General features: G+C 34.6%; 1 protein-coding gene across 1 annotated transcript; it reads left to right on the top strand.

Moving 5' to 3' along the window:
* Nucleotides 1-940: 940 nt before the first annotated feature.
* On the top strand, nt 941-10,055 carry LOC129945341 (leucine-zipper-like transcriptional regulator 1 homolog). The gene is made up of 8 exons (XM_056055018.1): nt 941-1,694; nt 1,774-2,082; nt 2,159-2,273; nt 2,336-2,499; nt 6,270-7,070; nt 7,127-7,302; nt 8,297-8,475; nt 8,533-10,055. Exons 1-8 carry the CDS (start codon nt 1,339-1,341, stop codon nt 8,935-8,937), a joined length of 2,505 nt encoding a protein of 834 aa, XP_055910993.1. The 5' UTR covers nt 941-1,338; the 3' UTR covers nt 8,938-10,055.
* Nucleotides 10,056-13,173: the final 3,118 nt, after the last annotated feature.

Raw genomic sequence — 13,173 nt, 5'->3', positions numbered from 1 at the left:
ACACTTATTCACTTTTTCTATTTCATACGCACGAAACAAAATAGTCTAAAATGTCTCCTATTCTTTTGCTTGTGAAAGAAAAGAGTAGAAAAGAGTAGATATACTGTTCTGTGCGTCTGGAACTATCCTCCTAACCCCGTCACACTTTAAAGAATCATTCGACTGAAATGCACTAAAACATGCATAATAAAGAAGATATTAACTTGAATGTGTATCATAGAAGGAACTATGGAACAGACATTTTTATGGGTTTAAACAACTAATGAATTTTCGAAATTACTAGTGAAATTTAGTTGTAAGGTGGTAATTTTTTCTCAGAATTTTTCGTGAAAGAAAAACATTGACTACATTTTTCTATCTCTTGCACTTACAGAAAATTATTCAAAGATTTAGGTGAATGTCCACGCAGTTACCTATAATTCCTTGTGGCACAAACTATGGAATTGGTTCAAGATGATCGTTCTAAGCTATCTTTCTCATGGATATACACGCCTTTGTTTTCCGTAGCAGTGTCCTCTATAATGAAATTCTGCTCGAATTTCGAATATCTTATTGAGACAAAGAGTATGCTTATATTATAGTATACTTTTAAGTGCTTGGGCATATTCAAATCATTTCGCAACCATTGAATTTGATTTTTGTAGGTAACAGCAACTATAAAAATGTTCGTTTTTCAAAGGTTCCTTACAAAACCTTATAAAAGATTGAATTTCTTCAATTGTAAAAGGAATCTTATTTTTATATATCTTTTATTGTTCATTAAAGACAATTCATAGCGGAATGCATATAGGAAATATATGTTATGGCGAAAAATTAAATATATATTTGCAAAGCGAAAATATATCTTCTTTCATGTAATATCACCCGGTATAAATTTACACTTTACAGAGATCTGTTTGATTTTATAATCAACAAACCAGAAACAGAAACTATTGTCAAATATTTTCTTTTTGTTGTTTTGTTGCAAGAATTTTCTCATCTTTCTCGAAATAAATTTTCGTAAGAGTTACTTTAGTTGATTGAATTGGGGGTTCTTTTAATTAAATAAGAAATTTAGCAATGAGAATAACTTAAAGTTTTCAATAAATATTTGGTAACACCAAAGTACAAATCCTATTCATCGCCATCGAATCATTACAATATTTCGTACGAATTTGGTCTTGTGTGGGCGTATGTAGTGAGTTAAACGAAGAAGACGACGACGATTTTAACGACGAACCACCAGCTTTGGAAAATCCCGTTGAGAGGCTCCTCAAATCTATTCCTTGTCAGCTAACCGCCACTACCAGTGCAACTATTAGCAATCAGCGGCGACGTTTCCATACATGTAATGCTTTGATGTTGAAAGCGATTCTTGGAAGTGAGACCGATACCGCTGAAGACAGTGGTGGTGGAAGTGGAAGCTGCGGGTCTGGCTATAATACAGGTAATAGTTGTAGCGTTGGCGTGAGCAGTAGCTGCAGTGGCTGTGGATGTTCATTTACAAGTGGTTGTGAAAAGTGTGGAAGTCGGAAAGGCCGGAAAGGAACTTGCACAAGGAAGATGTCGCATTCTAGTTCGAATTCGATAAAAGTACACAAATCTGTGTCGCCTGGAAGTTTCAGTTGCAATGCTCTTAATGTAGATTTCTCTTCGTACACAGCCACTCACCAATGGACAAAGACTCTGGAGTGCGCTGAATTTGTAGGAGCAAAGTTAGTACCGATATTCTACAATAAAGGAATCGGTTTTCTGTAAATGCTTATGTTCTCAATTATTGTGGTATGTTTTCAGGAGAAGCAAGCATACAGTGGTAGCGTATAAAGATGCTATGTTTGTGTTCGGGGGAGATAATGGCAAGAATATGTTAAATGACTTGATACGATTTGGTGTCAAAGACAAGTCTTGGGGAAGAGCCTGTGCCACTGGAACTCCTCCAGCACCCAGGTATCATCATTCGGCAGTTGTCTATGGAAGCTCAATGTTCATGTTTGGTGGTTATACTGGTGATATCCATTCCAACTCCAATCTAACAAATAAAAATGATTTGTTTGAATACAAGTTTCAGACAGCTATGTGGGTCGAATGGAAATTCTCTGGCAGGTAATTTTTCTAATTTTAATTATTATAACCAAATAAAAATTCTTAATACCTATATGATGTTTTATTTCTTTTTCAGAATGCCAGTTCCACGATCAGCACATGGAGCAGCAGTGTATGATCATAAAATGTGGATTTATGCTGGCTACGACGGTAATGCGCGGCTCAATGATATGTGGACCTTAAATCTAACGGTAAGTTCAATGTTTAACAAAAAATAGAACCTGTTCTAAAATGACAACTTATCTTGATTAAGGGTGAAAATCATCAATGGGAAGAAATTGAACAAAATGGAGATCGACCACCTACTTGTTGCAATTTTCCCGTTGCCGTTGCAAGAGATTGCATGTATGTTTTCTCAGGACAAAGTGGATTGCAAATTACCAATTCCCTGTTTGAATTTCATTTCAAAACCAAAACGTAAGTTTTAACAGACAGTTTACATACTTGATGTATTTTTTATTATACATGCAATTTAATAATTTAAGTTGTTTGATATAAGTGTCGATTGAATAAAAGTGAATAACTGGACATAAATTCGGCCACGGGTGTTCTCTTTCCTACTGATTAAATTGTAAGGTTAGGTAAATGGGCTAGAAATTATTTTAAGTACTGTTTTACTCTTGGGTATTGTTTCACCCTGAAAATAATTATAAATCAATGAAATCCATGGTTTGTCACATTCCAGGCATTAAGAAGCCTTTGATAAACTAATTATTGGATGGTTGCTGTGTGGCATAAGAAGTAAGCGGCATCTTCATTCCCTTCCTGATCGCTACAATGTGTAATCGGTATCTAGCCACATTCTTTCTTTCTATGGTAATAAAATTGACTGTGACCTGTTATTACAAGCAAATATCGTAGATTTTTTGGCTAGGTATTTGAATGGTACATAGTTTTTTGGTTCTTATTGGTTTTTCGCAATATTTTGTTACAAATAGTCTGTTTAAATTCTGTGACAAGAATCGAATTTAATTTGATTTGTAAAATCTAACTAAAGTCGATAGCATTATTGATCAAATGTTAAATGCAATTATAAAAAAAAAATATTTAAATATTCACGTAGAAGCCCGTAAATTCACACCTTGATATTATTATCTGCAGAGCGATTACAATAATTTCTAATAGCATGCGGTTTAATTAGCGTTAGGAAGCTAAGTTCAAGAGCATCATTTTTAATTACGAATACAGAATTCTAAACCTTAGACAGTATATTAAAAAAGCTATTCGACTTTTTACCAGATAGCCTTGTTCAACATAAATTCAAACATGTTAGCAAACATGAACATGGTTTTAGGTAGGTCTACCAATTCTAAACTTGTATAATTCACAAATTTTTGCATAAAAACTCGAGACAGTCAGAAACATGCCCAAGATTAATTTGGATATTCTCCTAAGGAAACTTCAAGCGTATGGCTTCCATGAACCGCTAATTAAGTGCTTTTCTTCATATTCACTTAGAGGAAAAGAATATGACTTTTTCTCAAACAAATAAGGTGACGCTACAGTCCGAGGTAAACTTGACCTCAACCAACATGCGTCTCCAGTCAGCTTGGTCCCTCGTTAGCTGTCTTAAGTTTCGCACGCCAAGTTGGTTGAGGTCTTCTCCTACCTGCGTGCGCCACCTGATTCGCGGTCTTCCTCAACTGCGCCGCCTGTCCCACGGAATTGGATTCGAAGACCATCCAGAATGGAGCGTTGATGTCCATTCGCTCTTCATAACCCAGCCATCTAAGTCATTGGACTTTAATTCTTTCAAACAGGTCACCGTCGTTATATCTTCTCCTCCACTCTCCATCTATGCAGACAGGACCAAAAAAACCTAAAGAATTTTTCTCTCGAAGTAACCTAAGACGCTCTCATCTTCATAAATGAAAACCGGGATGATAAGTATCTTATAGATGTTGATTTTAGATGCTCGAGAGAGGACTTTACTACTCAATTGCCTTCTAGGTCCAAAGAAGCAGGGATTTGCAAGAGTTAGGGTGAGTTCAAAAATGCAACTAGTTGCACAAGCCATGCCGACAAAATTCCTGCAATGCATTTATGAACAGAAAAATTACTGTAGGAATGCGGCAGATATACAATATCAAAAACCAGTTCATAAATGTTTTTAAAGTAGGCGCCTATAAAAATTATGACAGAAATAATAATTAAGTTATTTCATTGAGTTACGCGAGTTTTGGTTTTTAAGTGTGTTTACAAAATTCTTTGAAAATGTCAAATAAAAATGTTTTATTAGGATTCATTCACTCATTTTTATGAAGTATAAATATAATATTTCAACTTATTAATAACAAATCATTTTATGTTTTGCCAAAAAATTAATAAATATTCAATTATTTTACCTACTCATCTTGTTCTGACATTTTTCTGGAGAGTTGCAACAGAAATAAAACGACTGCAGGTTTGATCGCATTTCAGTTGTTAGACTGCTTTTTTGAACAGAGTTACCGACTGCAGTAATGCAGTATATTTACATTTATGAACGCAAATCTTGCATTACTGCAGCATTTTTACATTAATGAACTTACCCTTATTCTTCGTTTGCGTTCATCGCTGTTGTCGTAGTCTGAATTTATAGCTGTGCATAGGTTGACAAAGTTCTAACTACCTCAAAGTTATAGCTGCCCATGTTGATTTTGTCCAAGACGTCATTCAATTTCCTTTTTTGATGACAGCATATACTGGGTCTTGAACTTATTGACGACTAAACCCATCCTCTCTGCTTCCGTCGCAATGCGTCGGCGTATCCGAGTAATTGGATGGACCTTTGGAAGATAGCGCATCTAGTGTTGATGGTTGAGTTTTGCACAATTCTTTCCATAGCGAAGTTGAAGAAGTCGCATGACAATGCATCGCCTTGTCTAAAACCTTTTTTGACATCGAATGCATCGGTGAGATCTTTTCACCTTGATAGAGCAGCGTGCACTTTCCTTCGTCAATCTGTACAAACGGCTAAGTTTGACGGGGATGCTAAAAATAGACATTAACCTTAAGAGCTCTTCCCTATAGATGCTGTCATAAGCGGCTTTAAAATCGATAAAGAGATTGTGGGTATCGATTTAAAGTTCCTGGTTTTTTTTTTTCCAAGATCTGCGTAATGTGAATAGTGGACTTTCCAGGGCTGAAGCCACACTGATAAGGACCTATCAGGTTGTTAACGAACGGCTTTAAAAATGCTCATAACACGGCAGAAAGGATCTTATATGTAATGTCAGAAGACTGATGCCTATGAAGTTGGCGCAATTCAGAGGGTCTCTCTTCTTGTGTATTGGGCAAACTGAGCTGAGATTCCACTCATCGGGCATGCTTTCTTCAAACCATATTTTGCAGATTAGTTGGCGCATCCAGTAGCTTTGTTGGACTTCGGTTAAGATAAAGGTATCTTCACTTTGATTGAGTAGTTTTATTGAACAATTTGTGTAATTATTGTGATAAGTGGAAATAAAGTTTTCCGTCGGCTTTTTTGGTCGCTGTAATTTTTGCAATAAAACAATTAAGTTACATTAACTTTCCCAGTGTTTCGGCAAGGATTGCTGCCTTCTTTATTAAAAAAAAATATATAAATTATCTTAGTTAGATTAATGGGATAGTGAGTGAGTAAACTTTATTTATTTGTATATTAATGCGGATTGTGGTGATGCGCTCGCTCACACTGCTGAAACTCAAGACTTTTGCCTGAGTCTAGTTCCAACAACAAATCCTCACCCAAATATACAATGTCTTTGTTCTCGGTAGCATTCACAGTGTAAATTGTATTTCGTCATCAGTAAATCCGTCTGTATCCGAGTGTTGTGGTGCTTCGCAACTAGGATATTTGGACGTGGCCAGAAAATCACGCCGATTGCACAACCAACAACGACGAGGAAGGCGAATATACCACTCCTTATAAGTCTGGGTTTCGAATAGGTTTTAATTTGTATTTATAAATGAGCTTTTATTAAATAATTAATTTGAAATCTGGTGAATGTTACTTCGTAAATAAGAAGTCTAATTGATAATATCCTTAATATAACGTAACTATCTTTGAACTTAATTTATTAATAAAATTGAAAAAGGGAGACTTTGAATGTTATAAAGTAATAAGTGTGAATGTTTACTGTGCATTCATTTTTAAATCTTTTTTGTTTAGAAATAAAAACCTTTTAAATTTAGTTTTAAATCTTAAAATGTTCTTTTTGTTAAAGTTGGCGACGAATTTCGAACGAACATGTCCTCCGTGGTGCCTCGGCTCCTCCATCTCGCCGTTACGGACACACAATGGTGCACCATGATCGCTTTCTGTACGTTTTTGGTGGATCAGCCGATTCTACATTACCTAACGACCTTCATTGCTACGATCTTGACTCCCAAGTTTGGTCGATAATTCAACCAGAGCCGAATTCCGATGTTCCATCTGGGCGAGTATTTCATGCATCAGCTGTCATTAGCGATGCTATGTACATCTTTGGAGGAACTGTTGATAATAGTGTTCGGCGTGGTGACACTTATCGTTTTCAATTCTCCAGCTATCCAAAGTGTACACTCAGAGATGATTTTGGAAAATTCTTCAACGAGAAACAATTCTGTGACATTCAATTTATCGTTGGTCCAGAAGCGATCAAAATTCAAGCACACATAGCCTTTGTAGCTGCACGATCAAAATTCTTACGAACAAAAATATTGGCTGCTCGCGGGGCTAGCAATGCTAACTTACAAAAGTTAATAGGAACTGCAGATGTACCCTTTAACGATCGACCATTGTTGGAAGTGCGGCTGTTGAGTGCTCCACCGGAAGCTTTTGAAATTATTTTGAATTATATTTATACCGACCGAATTGATTTAAAGGATTCATACAGCAAGAATATTGTGATTTTGATAACCGACATATACCAACTAGCTGGACAATTTCTAATGCCTAGACTGGCTCAAGGATGCATACAATATTTGGACTTTAAGACATCGAAACAAAATGTATTAGAAGCGCTATATAATGCAGACAGACATAAGTAAGTTAATACAATTGTGATCGGATTCGTTTATCATTTAATTATTGTATTTAAAGGATACAAATTATTAAGGATCATTGCATGCAGTTTATTGTTAAGGAAGAAAACTTTTCTGATGTTGTAATGTCGAGTGAGTTCTGTGATTTAGATAAGCCACTTTTGGTAGAGATAATAAGGAAAAGATTGAATCCAAGCAAATCCAACCCGGATGCTAATCTCGAAAAAAATGTAGGTAAGTATCTTCTAAAAAACGTCATTGTTTTTTGTATAAAAGTCTACTAAATTATGTCTGAGTTATAGCTATTTAATTACCTACATTAACCAAATTTCCATTTAATGAATTTACTTTAGGACGGAGTGTCAAGGTTAATTATTTTGTTGCATTTGGATGAGTAAAAAAATTTGCCATGAAAAGAAATGTTCTTTAGCCCTATGCATCACCTCAAAGTTTTAAATTTGTATTAAAGACAAACTTCATCTTCGTCGTTTTCCAAAGTTTACTAAAGACTCATTCTATAAAATATTGGGATGATGTAAATTGTGATTCGCTCCAGGTTATTAGGTCATAATGACCATTTGCTTTGAAATTCAGTTTCAGCGGTATAAATATTCTTATTAAACGTACAATACTTGTCTTCTTAAGCCTAATATGGTCTTTACTCGGATAGCATTGCTATCAATATGTTTACTGGGTGTGCAAACATTTGAATTGCGTTAAATAACGGGCTCTATTATCTCCCTTACTTTAGAACTAAAATTTCTTGTTAGTTGAACTAACTTTAGCACATGATTTGGTCCGTTTTTAAACTAACTTGCTTTTTTTATACAGAACCATTAATTTTTTTTAAATATTCAGTAAAAGTTTTCAATTTACAAGTTAAATGCTTACAGCGTTGGAATCAAATATTTTTGATCTGTGTTCAGGTATTTCTTTGGATGAAGATGATGAGTTATTTGGGAATAGTGTAAGCTCAGCAATAGGAAAGTCGGTAAAATTTAATATATAATATAATTTTATATAATTTGATTAAACATTTAGTCAAAATAAATGCTTTTAATATTTTAGCATCAGAAGAAAGATGGTAATCAGTTACAATGCATACATGTCTCTAATTCATGCATTTGTGTTTTTGGTGCGCTAGTCTCATTATTCATCAACTATTTTTATCTTTAAAAAATAAATGTAAAATAATGACTTCAACACAAATTTATATGGTTTTTTTAAGGAACCACCCTGGAAAGCGATATGGCAGTCTTTTTGGAATCATGTGGCAAGGATTTTTGTGATATCAACCTTGTCTTGGACGGACAAGTTATCCCAGCTCATAAATCGATTCTTTCAGCTCGCTGTTCATATTTTCAAGGAATGTTCCGGTCATTCATGCCCCCCGATAACACGGTTAATGTAAGTTTGTTTCACAGGAATTAATTTTAACTAAAAACATAATTGTATTAATTTCAGATCCAAATTGGAGAAATTTCTCCATCTCTTGAGTCGTTTAGCTCCCTCTTACGTTACATATATTATGGTGAAACAAAAATGCCTCCCCAAGATGCTCTTTATTTATTCCAAGCTCCCTGCTTTTACGGCCTATCTAATAACCGTTTGCATGCATTCTGCAAATACTCTCTTGAACATAACATCACCTATGAAAATGTGCTGCAAACTTTGGAAGCAGCCGATTTTACCAAGATCACCGATATTAAAGAATATGCTTTGAAGCTTATTGTTAAAGAATTTGCCGCGGTTGCACGTTTGCCTAAAATGACCGGTCTTAGTCGAGATTTGCTTTTGGAAATCATTCGGGCTGTAGCCGATGCCCATGGCGAATTTCTAACCACTATAAGTATCAATACTGATCTTTGAAAATTAGTATTTATACAGCCAGCACTAACAATGCTGTTGGCATGGCTACAAATTAGCGATTACCGGTAAATGAGAACCGTTTATCCGATTAAATTTGTATTTCCTTTACTAGTACAACGGTGCGTTTTGGAATTTTAATTTTATCTAAATTTTCAAAACCTATGACCGATGCCTACTTTCAATTGTGATATACATTAAACAAAATATATGATTATAATTTTTGTATTGTAAAATTAATTTTTTCATCGGCAATTTCATTTTTTTATTCATATTATGAACTTGAGTTAGCTTTTATTTATTGCATAGGATTAAAATATTTTTTTTTACAAGTTGTGTTCTTTATGTACGAGTATATTATCAAGTTAAAAGTATAATGTTTGCAAATATAGAGTAGGATGAAGAAAATATATGCATGTTGTTCAGTAAACTATTGGATAGCCTTGTTATTAGATCAAGCAATTCCTTAGGCGATTCAAAATATATTTACCATTTGGACTCTGTGTAATGTTCTGTTAGTATTGCTGATTTAAAAATATATAATTTTAAAAAATTCTCAAATTACTCAAATTTTGTTGTCAGTGATGATCAAAGAGTCTTGGAAGCAGTCCTTAAAATCCAAATTTGAATCAGTTGATACCAAAATAACTATTCATACTTTAAACAAAAAAATAAACATAAACATCGACTTTTAACGAAAACTATTGAAGCAAAAAGATTTAGACAAAACATTGAATAGCAACTTTTTAAAGTGTTTGGAAACATATATCTATGTATATGCATTTTTTATAATTTAAGGAAAATCAGCAATTTTGAATATATAATCAATTCCTCAAGGAAATATTATTTTAAGTACTTATTTAAAAAAAAAAAGAGCATCACACAGGCCATTAAGTTAAATTAATAAAAAATTAATAAATGGTCTTAAAACCGGCTGCATCTAGTTTAAAGGATATCCTTTATTTATTTGATACTCTGTACATAATATATTATTGGTAAGCATAAGGTGATGATGTAGGCTATTTTAAACTTCGTATGTTATAATGTGTGTTTGAATATTTAAATAAATTACTTGTTTTTAGCTATTGACGGCAAATAAAGTGAATTAAAGTTAAATTAAATGTGTGTTTTAAAAAACTAAGCTTCTAACTAATTTGTTACCCTGAGATAGCATAAATAACTATTACAACAGCCAATAAAGTCTTAAATTATAAAAAATATATGTATCGCTCATTTAAACACAATTACGAAAGCTGGTACGAGTATTTGTTCAAAAATGAAGGTCTTAGCAAATTTTCATCATAACGGGTTTTGTATTGAAAAAAATTGAAGATGGAGTGACGTCCACTGTAGAAAGATTTTTGTTTAAGAATACTTTTTAGTATCATTAAATTATTCACGAACTAAGCGACTTTAAGTTAACCCAGTAACAAATTCTAGGTTACATTTTCGAGTATTCTTCACTTATGAAGGAGAACTGAAATTCTATTAGTTCAATCGTTGATGATACAAATACAAAAGAAACTCCTCCTCGTTCTGATTCTGACTGAAAACATAAACACTTTGTATATAAAATCTATAGTACTGTTATGGAACATGAATTTTAGTTCATTGCTGGCTGTACTAGTAGGCGCTGGGGGTACTGAACATCTGCAATGGATACAAGTTTCTAGTATCTGATTGGCCAGCTAACCTCCAATAACGCAACTTTATTGCAGAGAGACACACGTTGTTTTGTTATATAAATAATTTCTAGAGAATATTTTGCTAAAAATAAATAACTTTTTGTAAGTGTGTAAGGATGTGGTATATAAGTGGGAGAGATGTAGATAAAATAACAAATCATCAAACAATTTGTTTATATATAAACAAATCGCTAATTATGACACTACTACAAAAAACAATATGAATCCCTTAATGCAACAGAATGTACAATATTTTTTGTGATCCCATCTTTCCCCAATACAAACAAACTGGATGGTTTGCGCACTCGAGAGCACGTCACGTATAGTTGCCCGTGTGAAAATTGAAAAACAATGGGCGCATTCACAAAGCTAGTGGCGTGCTAGTGGCTACGTAGTCAAAATTCAACTTGCTTTGTGAATACACAGATGGCTCAAAAACCAAAGAAGGGGCTGGTGGTGGTGTGTACTCTGAACGACTGAAATTAAGTCTCTCATTCCGCCTTCCCAATCATTGTAGCGTGTTCCAGGCGGAACTTTTGGCGATTAAGGAAGTCTTGTCTTGGCTCAAAGAAAACGTGATATCAACATCTGATATCCGTATTTTCTTCGACAGCCAGGCCGCTATCAAATCTCTGGACTATGTCTCTACAAACTCTATAACAGTCCATAACTGTCGATCATCTCTAATGGAGATGGCGCAACAGTTTAATATTCACCTTTGCTGGGTGCCGGGCCATAGAGACATTCCAGGTAACTGTAAGGCAGATGAACTCGCCAGGAACGGTACAGTACAGCCCATCCTACCACGTTTGGCAAGTACTGGCATACCAATCGCTACTTGTAAACTGCTACTAATGCAAGACGCTGCGAGGAGGGCAGGCACCAGGTGGACCAACATCACCACGTGTCAAGCCACAAAAAACATCTGGCCAACACTGGATTTAAAACGTTCAAGGTGCTTGCTCTCTCTAAGCAGATCGCATATAAGCTCGATAATAAGATTCATAACCGGACACTGTCTAATAGGAAAGCACGCCACGAGACTAGGCGTATTCTCAAATGACTTTTTCAGAAGCTGTATGGACGAGGAAGAGGAAGAAACGGTTCTTCATCTTCTCTCCACATGCCCTGCTCTAGCTCGAAAACGCAAGAATTACCTAGCAGAATTCTTCTTTAACGATCTAAACGATCTAAATCATATCAGTATAATCAGCTTCTCACGTTTAGTAAGGGACTCTAACTGGTTCCATTGAGCTTAGAAGGAAGCCTCAAGATTCATGTGGTATCACAGTGGGCCATTAAACTGGCCTAACCTAACCTTGTGAATGCAAATCTACACTACAAAGATAGTCAATCTGGAACTGTCATATTTTTGACAAATGCAAATAGGTATATAAAATAAGAAACATTTTTGATTTGATAACTTTAGCTTAGCTTTCGTGTTTTTAAATTCAATAAAATCAAATTTAATACACAATTTGAATGATTTATATTTGTATTTAAATACTAAACGATTTATTTTGAATTCGTGTGTTTTTACCGAGCAGCTGATTGTGAAACTTCAAAATCATTCTCCACTAACTTTGTAGGCGAATTATTTACACTACGTCGGAGGGGAAATTTCAACTACTTTCGTAGTAGGATTTAGCCAATCAGAATCCCTTGACTACGTAGCCACTAGCTTTGTGAATGCGACCAATAAGTGCTTAAATCTAAGCCGCAGACAGACATCTTTTGGCCTTGAGACTTATTGATAGTCATTGCAAATGCCAATCTAATTGGAAATTTAAGGCTTTTGATATTGAATTGGCACATCTGTGTGTATAAAAGGGATTTGCGGTAATAATATTTTTCACCTCTGAATTTGCCATGTAGAATTATATCTTCGATAACATCATCAATTTTTTAATTACTAATCGTATTCCGCTGCAAAACCGTGGTGGGTTCAAATTACGAAGCAAAATTACCGGAGATCCAACCTTCAGTTGTAAATTATCCGGTGGCATGGTAGGTAAATCCAATGAGTTTAAAAACTTAGTTGGATAATTTTCAGCTTAGGTAGCTTCACAAACTATATTAATAGATTTATATGACACCAAGTCTCCTGGTAACAAATGTTGTATCTTGAGATTTAATTCGTTGACATCCACATTTTTTCCTGCTAAAATTACTCTTTCTGCCGGCCACTCATGATTTGTATATCGTCTGTGTAAATCGGGAAATATATGGTCAATGAGAGCATCTTGCGAATCAATCGTACAGAAATCGACCGGTAATTTTATGTATCCAGTTTCATCTGTAATAACTTTTCCGTCCCCTATACCTAACAGTTGTTTTGAGAATGTTTCAGCGGCTGGATCTTGAAGAATTTGAACAAGCATATTTACCATAGACACACCATATTATAAAGACCGGAATCTTTCGTACGTTTTACCCTCCAACAACCATTTGTTTATATTGTTGTATTTGTAATTTTGAATTATGAAATCCAACAACAATTCGGTGCGGTGCATTAACTTGTTTTGACAAGTTTTTTTTTATTAAATTACTGTGG

The sequence above is a fragment of the Eupeodes corollae genome, chromosome 2 (genome assembly GCF_945859685.1).
Source record: "Eupeodes corollae chromosome 2, idEupCoro1.1, whole genome shotgun sequence".
Classification (NCBI taxonomy): Eukaryota; Metazoa; Arthropoda; class Insecta; order Diptera; family Syrphidae; genus Eupeodes; species Eupeodes corollae.
Note: the sequence above shows the minus strand (reverse complement) of the source record. Positions and strands in the feature narration are given on the sequence as shown.